The 11347-nt window shown below is 55.2% G+C and overlaps 1 protein-coding gene across 1 annotated transcript; it reads left to right on the forward strand.

Moving 5' to 3' along the window:
* Positions 1 to 912: 912 nt before the first annotated feature.
* Positions 913 to 4026, forward strand: GPR3 (G protein-coupled receptor 3). Its single transcript, XM_028512852.2, has 2 exons — positions 913 to 1015; positions 2015 to 4026. The coding sequence occupies exon 2, from the start codon at positions 2020 to 2022 to the stop codon at positions 3010 to 3012; it is 993 nt and encodes a 330-aa protein (XP_028368653.1). The 5' UTR covers positions 913 to 1015; positions 2015 to 2019; the 3' UTR covers positions 3013 to 4026.
* The last annotated feature ends 7321 nt before the right edge of the window (positions 4027 to 11347 follow it).

Below are 11347 nucleotides of genomic sequence, written 5' to 3' on the forward strand. Positions count from 1 at the left end.
TAGGGTGCCATCGGCTGCCATGAGTGAGGTCACCCAGCTGCTTATCTCAGCCTCCGCATCACAAAGACCTGCCCTGGCAGCAACTGCCTGCCTGGTCACCGTCAGGCCAACCCTCTACCCTGTCCCCTCACCCTGAGGCCCTCTCCCCACAACCACCTGGTATCTCCATTCCAGGATCCCACAGTCCTCGTCACTTAGGTAGCTTTGTCACCTCAGTACCTCAGCACTTGTGGCAGGGTTAGGGTGTCCTGACATCCCATCACCCGCACCATCCGTCTTCCCTTGCCACTACCTCTGCCAGCCTGGGATCTCTAAATCCCGTCATGCCAGAGTCACTGTCACACCGGTATGGTTGCCTGGGGGCTCCCCTGTCTACGTCAGCATCCCTCAGCCACCATCCCCCAAGATCCTGTCACCATGCTCATACCGTCACTGCCACCCACCTCCCTGCTCCCTTGTGTCCCTGTCACCATCACCTCAGAGTTCTGTCATCTTCACCAGGGACACCCATTCAGCCCCATGACTCCGTCTCCATCACCTGAATTTCATCAGCCTGCTTTACCACTCGAGGGTCCCACCACCCCCACAGCTTATCCGGGTCCCCTTTTCGTTTCCCGCCCCCCACATCCCCCACAGCCTCTCAGACTTTTCCAAGACTCGTCCACCTGTGCCCCTAAAACCCCCGGCCCGCAGAGGGCGCCGCGTCAAGGACAGCGCAGGCCGAGTCGGAAGGGGCGGGGCCGCGGCCACGGTCGCTTTTTATGAATGGGGGAGCAGGCGGTGCGAGGCCTTATTACTATGCCGCGCAACACGCTCTGCGCCCCAATGAGACGCGCCCATTGGTTAGCCGAGGCGCTGACGTCACTGAACCGGTGGTCGGGGGCGGGGCGAGGCGGGGTGACTCACGCCGCTTCTCCCCTGGCTGCGGGGGTTTGTCGGGGTCCGCTCACACCCTGCGCTGCCCAGACCTGAGTGGAACCTTCTCGCGCGGCCTGGCCGCGCCCAGTCCCTAGAGGTGAGTAGTGGTCCCTGACACGGTCACCGGGCGTCCGGGAGGTCATGCAGTTGCTGAGGAGCTGGGCCGATGGTCAGGCTCCCAGCGACGGGCCAGGGTCGGAGGTCAAAACCTGGAACCCAGATTCTGGACTAGCAGGTGGGACCCAGCGTGCCAGTACAGAGCTCCATCAGCGGGGTGACCCGGCGCGGGGTGAGCACTTCTACAGGAACCCGAGGCCCTGGAGGGACTGATGGTTATCTGAGGTTGGGCCAGCAGGAGGCGGCTGGGACAGGGACCTAGGCGTCGGAGAAGGAGGAGGAGGTGTCTTACTTAAGGGATCCAGACATCCAGGCAGGAGGGGTCTGACTCAGGTATCCAGGCTTCCTGCAGAGGATATGTGTTCCAAAGACCCAGAGGTGTAGCCGGAAAGAGGGGTCTGGCCGGGCATAAGTCTGGGCGGGTTTGTGTTGCAGGGACGGGGCGCTGAATTTCAAGGTGTTGGTATCCCCAGGAGTGCAGGGTGGGAGCGGCGGGAGCTTCACGCGCACTCCCTGGGGGCGGGGTCTGGGGCTGGCATTTCTAAGAATCCCGAAGGGTCTGCTGAGCCTCAGAAACTGAGCATCATCCTTCCTGCTAGGCAGGGAGCAGAGCTGCCCTCAGCCTTAAGATGTTTCCCTTCCCCAGTCCTGGCCTTTCCCTGCATTTCCTGGATCTTACTAGCCCCATCCCTTCATCTGGTGCTCTTCTGGTCACACACGTGGGAGGAAGAGGCCTGCAGGACCCAGGGAGTTGGAAGGGAGATGTAGAGACCTAGGACAGGGATCCGCTGGGGACATGGGAGAGGACAAATGTCCTCTGGGAAGGAGCCCTGGGGCATAAGTTGGGGACAAGACATTGGGACCCAGCTAGCTATACTGAGAGACTCCCACCAAGTATCCAGATATGCACTTCAGCTCTTGCAGACCCCTCTACCCAGCACCTAACCCTGCAGCTTCTCACAGGGCCTTTCTCCTACAGGTACCATGCTGTGGGGTGCAGGCACCCCCCTGGCCTGGCTCTCCACTGGACCAGACAACATGAACGTGAGCAGCATGGGCTCAGCAGAGGGGCCCACAGGCCCAGCCGCACTGCTGCCCTCACCCAGGGCTTGGGATGTGGTGCTGTGCATCTCAGGCACCCTGGTGTCCTGCGAGAACGCGCTGGTGGTTGCTATCATTGTGGGCACTCCTGCCTTCCGTGCCCCCATGTTTCTGCTTGTGGGCAGCCTGGCCATCGCAGACCTGCTGGCAGGCCTGGGCCTGGTCCTGCACTTTGCTGCTGTCTTCTGCATTGGCTCGGTAGAGATGAGCCTGGTGCTGGTTGGTGTCCTGGCGATGGCCTTTACCGCCAGCATTGGCAGCCTACTGGCCATCACTGTAGATCGCTACCTTTCTCTGTACAATGCCCTTACCTACTACTCAGAGACAACGGTGACACGGACCTATGTGATGCTGGCCCTGGTGTGGGGGGTTGCGCTGGGCCTGGGGCTGCTGCCTGTGCTGGCTTGGAACTGCTTGGACACCCGGGTCACGTGCGGTGTGGTGTATCCACTCTCCAAGAACCATCTGGTGGTCCTGGCTGTTGCCTTCTTCATGGTGTTTGGCATCATGCTGCAACTCTATGCCCAGATCTGCCGCATCGTCTGCCGCCATGCCCAGCAGATTGCCCTCCAGCGGCACCTTCTGCCTGCCTCCCACTACGTGGCCACCCGAAAGGGCATTGCCACACTGGCTGTGGTGCTTGGCGCCTTTGCTGCCTGCTGGCTGCCCTTCACCGTCTACTGCCTCCTGGGCGATGCCCACTCCCCATCCCTCTACACCTATCTCACCCTGCTCCCTGCCACCTACAACTCCATGATCAACCCCATCATCTACGCCTTCCGCAACCAGGACGTGCAGAAGGTGCTGTGGGCCGCCTGCTGCTGCTGTTCCTCTTCCAAGATCCCCTTCCGGTCGCGTTCTCCCAGTGACGTCTAGTCGCAAACTGGCGAACCTTCCACCCTGACCACTACAGAGTTCCAGAAGGTTAGGTCCTCCAGGACTGTGTTCCAACCTCCCCAGCTCCACACCCCCGAGACCCAGCTGGTTCTGGAGCTCTAGGACATTGGGTGTTTCACAGGATTCTGTTCAGATCCCTGCAGGGCCCAGCTGGCTCCATGGTTCTAGAATGTTCAGACGGTCAGGGTTCCACTCAGAAATGTCCCACAGCCCAGCTGGCTTGGAGTTCCAGAATGCTGCTGGGTGTTTTACCGTGCCATTCAAGTCCCTGGGCTTCTCCCTCCCTTGACCTTGACCATGTCACTTTTTAGTTTCTGAGCTAGAGTCAGAATGTTAGCCACTCAGTTGCCTAGATAGGAGAAAGAGAAAAGATTTATCTATATATATGTGCACATACAGAGAAAGTATCTATTTATTATTTATTTATTTGTGAATTTATTTATGGGTATAAGGGGAAAAAAGAGACCAACACCTTGAAATCCAGGCCATACCAGGGTACCCCCAGTCCCCACACCCCCATTTCTGACCTCAGTTCCTAGACGGGGGAAAGGGAGAAAGAGAAACCACGTATTTTGTTAATTTTGCTTATTTTTTATTGAGAGATCATAGAAACCAGAGCCTTCTCCCCAGACCTGCCCCTCTGGGGTTTGTGAGGGGAACACACCAGCCTCTGGTTTTTTATTTTTTTAAGAAGCCATCTCACCTGAGCAACCGAGAATTCCTCTGCGCTAGGGGCCTGCTGCCCTCTGGTGGCGGTTTGGGGGAAACCAACCTGGCCAAGCAGCCAGGACCAAACGTGGCAACCCCAACTCCACTCCAGCCTGGCATCCAGCGCCACAGCCATTGCCTGGGAGCCAGGCCTCACCCCGAGGTGCCCTAGAGGAGGCAGGATGTGAACCAACACCTGACCCCTCTGCCAATCTGGGTACAGCCCCCAGTGCATTCCCTATTCCTGTATCTGACCCAACCCTCAATAAAAAATAATTTTGTAATGTTTCTTTCTGTGTGTGTGGAGAGAGTGGAGTGGGGCCTGACATGAGAAAGCATGGAATGGGGGGACTAACCCACACTGGTGCCTGTTGGGGGACATGGGAAGCTGGAGATCCAGAGTGGAGTGTGGCTGGCAGGTGACACAAGTGACACTCCCATCCCAGGATGGCAATCTGATGGGCCCCACTGCTCAGACGAGGGCACTGCCAGATAAGCACCCTCATCTGCCCCTGGGGGACAGGAGCCAGGAGGCTGGACCCTTCTTGAGGTCACCCACATTCTGCCCACTAGCTTTAGCTTTAGTTTGGGGCTTTGGCATGAAGTACGTGCTCAAAGCATGTCAATTTCCTGAGCAACAGCCCCTTCTAATCATGGGTACGTACCATGTGCTAGGCCCTGTGCCAAGTTACAACGTGCGTTACCCCATTTACGCCTCTCCAGCCTCCTAGGGCACCGGCAGTATCTTGTCCGTTTTACAGGTAAGAAAACAGAGGCTGAGAGAGTATTGGTGACTAGCCCAAGGGAACGTGTTTCCAGGACCTAAGCTCTGGCCACTGGCCAATGGCCTCTCATCTCCTTTTCTCCCAAGCCTGGGGCCTAGGACATTCTGGACTCTGCTTTGTGTTGGGGTTCTTTCTCAGAGTCAGTGCCCACATTTGGGAGGTGGTTGGACAGGGTCTAATTCTGAAGTTGAAATAGCTTATTTTTTATGCAGAGTGGAGTGACAGTAAGTATGTACATTTGAAGACATAAGTGTGCAGGACCCTGAGTTAGGAGTTTTGGGATCAGAAATGATGTGTTTGAAGGATAAAAAAGAAAGAAAAGAGCACTGGCTGGTGTAGCTCCATGGATTGAGTGCGGGCCTGCGGACCAAAGGGTCGCTGGTTCAATCCCCAGTCAGGGCACATGCCTGGGTTGGGGGTGCCCAGGGGGCATCCACATATCGATGTTTCTCTTCCTGTCCTTCTCCTTCCTTTCTTCTCTCTCTAAAAATAAATAAAATATTTAAAAAGAGCCCTGGACAGGGGCTGCGAACCAAAGAGTCATCAGTTCAATTCCCAGTCAGGGCACATGCCTGGGTTGCAAGCCAGGTCCCCAGTGGGGGCCACGTGAGAGGCAACCACACATTGATGTTTCCCTCTCTTTCTCCCTCCTTTCCCCCCTCTCTAAAAATAAATAAGTAAAATCTAAAAAAAAATCTATTTAAAAAGAAAAGAAAAGAAACAATGTGTTCACCAGGCCAGGGCAAGAGCAGGTTTGGGGTGTGGCTGAAGAGGAAGAGTTGGTGCAGAGGTGGCGAGCAGGCCTGGCCCAGCTACACAGGGCTCCAGTCTGGGCACAAAGCGGGGAGGCTCCACCAGGGCAGAATCAGCCGTATCTTCTTTCCCCGCCTTCCTGGAAGGTCCCTAGGAAAAGACCCCCACTCATCAAGCTTTGGGGCAAACATTTCACACAATATCACAGGACCCATTGGGTGGTACTGTTGCTCTCCCCATTTTAAGAAGAGTAAGTTGAGGCTCTGAGAGTCATGGGTGTTCGTTCATATACTGCTATCCTTGTGGACAGCTTAAATTCTAGCTGGGGAAGACAGTAATAAAGAGCTAAATTTAAAAATATGGTACTAGCCCTGGCTGGTGTAGCTCAGTGGATTGAGCGCGGGCTGCGAACCAAAGTGTCGCAGGTTCAATTCCCAGTCAGGGCACATGCCTGGGTTGCAGGCCATGACCCCCAGCAACAGCACATTGATGTTTCTCTCTCTCTCTCTCTCCCTCCATTCCCTCTCTAAAAATAAATAAATAAAATCTTAAAAAATATATATGGTACTATCAGAGAGTGATAAGTCCTCTGAGAAAACTGAAGTAGGGAAGGGACACGGGGAATACGTGTCATCTTTAAACGAGGGTGCCCAGAAAGACCTTACTGAAACTGACATTCGATTTACCTAAAGTTACACAGCTCATAAGAAGTTGAGCTGGGATTTGAACCCAGGTCCATTTTACTTCAGATCTGTTCCTTTCCTGGGTGAGGGAGTGGGTTTCAGGAGCAGCTCAGAAACAGCACATAAGGAAAAAACAGTGCAGGGAGCCCTGTCTCTGGGTTGGGGAAGAGCTGGGGGTCTGCAGGATACCCCCACGCCTTTGAGAAGAGTGGTGGAGGGAAGGGCCTCCTTACTGCCTCCCCATGCTCCCCAGGAGACCCCACCAAGACCAGAAGGAGAGGGACCAGTGGCCAGCCTACCCTGGGTGGGCTCTGCCCTTGGCTTCAGCATTCCAGCTTCTGGCTCGAGGGCTCAACAAGCTTAAGGCTGGCCAGCCTCCTATCTTGGGGTGGGGCTGTGGCGGGCCCCAAGCTGTGAATCCCCTGCTGTCTGTCTGGGTATAGTTGTGTAGATACGAGGTATTTCTGGGGGCCTGCATCTGGAGTCTCTGCTTGGGATCCCCGGCCCACCCTGAGGGGTGTCCGAGTCTACCTGGGGGTTGAAGCTTGTGTGCCCATGTGATGGCTCCTCCCTCCTCCCAGGTTCTTCAGCTACATCTCCGGATCTCCCTGTATACCACCAGGAAGCGTCCTTGGCTACGCTCTCATGCAGCTGTGAAGATGTGGTTTCTACAACAACACACCATGCTCCACTTCCCTTGAGTAGCCATTTATAGAAGAGTCTTGCCTTCTTTGTGAGAATGGGGGCCCCTGAGGTAAGGCCGTGCATCCTCCCTGCAACCTAGGGTCCCTGAGGGAAGGGCCATGTCTGCACCCTTAAACTGAAGGCTTCTATGTCTCTTTCAGCCTTAGACTCACCTGGTGCCCAGCCTGGGGCTGCTCAGGACAGCATGCTCGTGTGTGTGCACGCGTGCATTTTGGGGATGAGTAGCTAAGACCTCCAGCCTCTGCCTCTGCCAGGGAGCCCGCATGCGCAGCTGGGCTGGGGCAAAGGCTGGGCAAAGGCTGGGGCCCAGAGCCCTGCCTTCTTGCTGGAGTAGGCCCTGGGGTGGAGGTGGGGACCATATCTCCTCCCCTTCTTACCAGGTCCTGTGTGGGGAAGGGGGGCAGCCCCCGAGTGCTGAGCCCCTGCTGGGGCCATGACCGCCTCTCCCTGCATTAAGTGAGGAGACAGCAGCTATTAATATAAGATGAGTTCACGGGCTCACAGCTTCCACAGGCTGGAAAACAGGCTCTCGGGGCCGGGGGCTGCAGCAAGTCTTGTCTGTCAGATTCTCTCCTGGAGCCTGCAGCTCTCCAGCCCCGCATCCCCCTGCTCCCTACATGCTGAGACCTGTGTGTACACAGGCACACACACGGGCACGTACAAGACACACACAGGCAACACACACAGGCATACACGTGGGGGTCCAGGCCCCTGACTGTTCAGAGAACACACACATGCATACTCACCCAAACGTGCATGTATAACCATATGTATCTGCACAGTGGTACAACATTTGTGCACACCAATATATCGCTGCACACATGATTGCTTGCAGGAACACACACTTGCCCTTGTACATGTGTGTACATGCACAGATTTAGACTTGTATACATGTGTGCATATGTGTTTGGACATACATACCTAGACCCATTTGCACACCATTGCACATCCAACATATATACAGATACGAAACTGCACCTGTATATACAGATGGCATCCATAGTCATGTACACACACTTGCATACAGGGCATTTAATGACTTGAAGGCCTGTACGTAACCTTTTGCACACAGTGTACACAGTTGCACAGGCTTCCCACTGCTGGCAACACTCAGCAATCATGAATTCACAGGCGGACCCTTGATTTCTAGCACCACCGAGCTGGTTCAGCCTCCTCTCCCTGCCTCTCCCCTCCCCCAGCCTCATGACAGGCAGCTCCAGCTCCTGCCAACCCCAATGCCTGCCTTCTGGCTTCCCGTCCCCCGGGGGTCCCCAGATCCCTGATTAACCCCTTCGCTAATTGGCCACCAGCCCCTTGACTTTGCTGCAGGCCTTCTCAGGAGCTGGGAGCGAGAGGCTGCAAATTGGCCAAGCAGGATGGATCTGGGGAATAGAGTGCAGGGGCAGGGTGGGGGTGCTGTAAGCCCAGTGCATGGCTGCAGCCAGGCAGGCCACCCCCTACAACAGGGCTGGGGGAAACACTGACATATTTTCTTGGGAGGTCACATGTATACAGTCCCAAGAAGCCATCCCTTCATGCGCATCTAAACACACACCAGTCGTGTGCATGGACATGCCCCACCCAGTTCTTCACACAAATGAACGTGAACATTTGCACATGCCCCAGTACACTCATGAACACACCCAGTAGGCATACATGCAAAATCTTACATGTACATGAATGCACCTGGCCAGATATGCCTAGACCATTCATATATGTGTATACAAACACACTTCACCTAAATGCACAAATGCAGTCACATGTACAGCTTGCAAAGATATCCTTACATGTAACACATGCCTATGAATGTGCTCCTTAGTTGCAGGCAGGCACCATACACCCACATGTGAGTGCACACCGTGGAGTCCAGGCACACATGTGCGCCCCACTCACGTGTATAAATACTTGGGTGAACAAGCTACCAGGTGACCACAGCTAGGGGAAACCCCTGTAGCCCGCCTCTGGCTTTGCAGAGGGAAAGTTTAAGGTTGGTGCAGTCTACTTGAAGGGGTGGCAGGGTGGCGCCCACCCAGATTCCAAGTTGCCTTCCCTACCTCCATGTTAACGCCTAAGCCTGGGACTTCCTCTGAGTTCCCCTCAGCCTTCTCAGCTTCTAGACAGAAGGGCAGAGCTTCTGGCTTTAGCCTCTACAGTTCCTATCTCCTTGGCTCTGGGCCCGAGCCCACAGTGGGTTCTACTCTCACACAGCCAGCCTGCTCATTGGAAAGGTTTCTATTTCCATGCCTGATGCCAACTTGCTGTGTGACTTTGGGTAAGTTGTGCCTCTCTGTGCCTCATTTCCTCAACTGTAAAATAGCAATAAAAGCTTTGGGTTGGTAATCCTCCAATGGACTGGTCTGAGGAGTCCATGGGGTTGTGTTTATGGGTGCCTTACTCAGGCACACGAACCTAGGGGGAGGCGTCAGTCCCCAAGATGGTGAGGTGCCAGAGTGGACGGAGCTGCCTACATCATCATGATCAACTCCTCGTTGAACAGGCGAGGAAGCTGAGGCCTAGAGAGGGAGTGGTAAGGTGGGAGCTTCAAGACCTGACCTCTGACCTCAGCCAGTCTGCTCCTCTTTCTAATATAGTGTGTCCACAGTTTCAGAGGTACAGTAACGACGATTCCATCATGAGATTTCTTTGGGTGTGAAAGGTTTTTATTTTTTTTCTGGTCCTCCAGCTTCAGAACCCCCTCTATACACCCCCCTCCCCTGGGGCAGAGGGGCAGTCCATGGTGAGCACCTGAAAGTGCTCTCAGCCTCCTGATCTAGGAGGGAACTAGCTGACAGCCAGCCTCAGAACTAACGGAGAGAGCCAGGTTGCCCTGGCCACCGGGCGGCCAGGAGGGGGCAGTGAGGAACTGGCAGTGCAAAGGGTGGGGGGGGCTCCCCAGCACTTTGCCTGCAATTATGTATATTCCTGTAACTGTGTGCAGATCTGTGTCCTTGTCGGCACAAGACCAGGGCTCTGCGTGCAGTGTGCAAGAGTCCCTGGGCCTGGGTTCTCAAGTGTGCCCACTGATGTGCTTGTTTGCATACACATATGTGCATGAATGCGTGCATCTGAACAGGTGTGTGTGCTGTACTAAGCAGGGTGTGTCTGTGGGAAGCCCCAGGCTAGGGAAAGATACCTTGGGAAAGATTCGGGTACTTTCAACTCCGAAGGTCTACAATGGCCAGGCCCTCAGTCCAGACAGACCGCTTGATTTTAAATCGAAAGCTAAATGAACCATTACTTGTAAAACTGGGCACCAGGAAGTGGGTAGACAAGGAGGGATAACCTTTACTATGCCCCTTGCAACACCAAGGACCATGATTCCGGATGGAGAGCTTCTGAAAGCTGGTGCAGTTGCATGGTGAACAGAGCACTAGTTCTGGCTGGAGACCCACGTCCGACTGTGGCTCTGCTCCTGGCCAGGTACATGATCTTAGGAGGCAAGGTCACTTGACCTCTTTGAACCTGTTTTTCTCAAGTGTAAAATGGGGGGCCCTTGCCTCAAAAGGCTGAAATAAAGTGGGTGCAGTTTGGGACAGGTAGTAAGTACTCAGGAAATGCTCATTCTTCTCAAGATTAGCCCAGGAGGGGAAGCCACTTGCATGGATAGGGTCACAGCTCCAAGTGGAGAAGCCAGAATCTAAGCGCAGGCCTCCCGCTTCCCAGAGCACATTCCTTCCCTCCAGCTCCCCAGCAAGGGCGGCTCCAGACACCACCATTTTGTCCTCTCCCAGGGCGGGCGTCTGGCTGCCTGTCAGTCACCGGCCTTGGGAAGCCAAGTGCTGACTAAACACAGGCCTGAGCAGGAGGGTGGAGCGAGGGGCTCCACAGGGGTGAGCTGGCTCCCGCGCCCCCTCCCCTGCACCCCCACCTCCAGCGATGAGCTCAGAGCGGCTGGCGCAGCAGTTGCTGACAACTCAAAACTTCTGCTCCCTCTCCTGGGACGCCAGTGGGTGACTCGCGGAACAGACCTGACCAGCAGTCACCAACCCCACTCCCGCCCCTCTCCCGGACCACCTCACTGCTTCTGCTTGGGCCCGGAACTGGGTGTCTCTTTGTAAATTACCCCCAGGGACAGTTACCCGCAGCAGCTGTGCTCAGAACAAACACAACCGTTGCTTCCTGGGTAGGTCATTTTTGGGGGTCAGAATGTAAACCCAGCTCCCTTACCTGGGAGAGGGGCTTGGGCAGCCTAAACCTTTTCTTGGATTCCATTGTAAATTGCTCTATTTAAGGGAAGTTGTTTGGGTCTGAGAGGCAGACAAGATGCTGGCCAGATGCTGGGAGGCAGCATCAGCATTCCGCCTGACCCAAGGAGTTCCCAGCAGCTCACTTCTCCTGGTCCCAGCACACTCCTCTCAGCAGAGGGGAGTCTGGGGATCTGCGCCTCTAGGTCCCTCAGTTTGGGCTTCCTCCTAAATCAGAATGGCTTCTGGCCTTCATCCCCACCTTCCGAATAGGGTGCACCATCCACACCCAGAGGCCTTCTGAGCCCGCCCACACTGGACCTCCCTCTAGAGCTCTGGCCACCACCTGTGACTCGCAACAGGCCCCCTTCTCATCACTTCTCCCATTAAAAAACACACACACCACAGCCCTGGCTGGCATAGCTCAGTGGATTGTGCGTGGGCTTCGAACCAAAGTATTGCAGGTTCGATTCCGTCAGGGCACATTCCTGGGTTG

The sequence above is a fragment of the Phyllostomus discolor genome, chromosome 5, assembly GCF_004126475.2.
Source record: "Phyllostomus discolor isolate MPI-MPIP mPhyDis1 chromosome 5, mPhyDis1.pri.v3, whole genome shotgun sequence".
NCBI classification, from domain to species: Eukaryota; Metazoa; Chordata; class Mammalia; order Chiroptera; family Phyllostomidae; genus Phyllostomus; species Phyllostomus discolor.

Excerpts from the sequence above, each read along its gene's own strand:
- GPR3 (XM_028512852.2), top strand. The coding sequence starts at position 2,020 with ATGCTGTGGGGTGCAGGCACCCCCCTGGCCTGGCTCTCCACTGGACCA.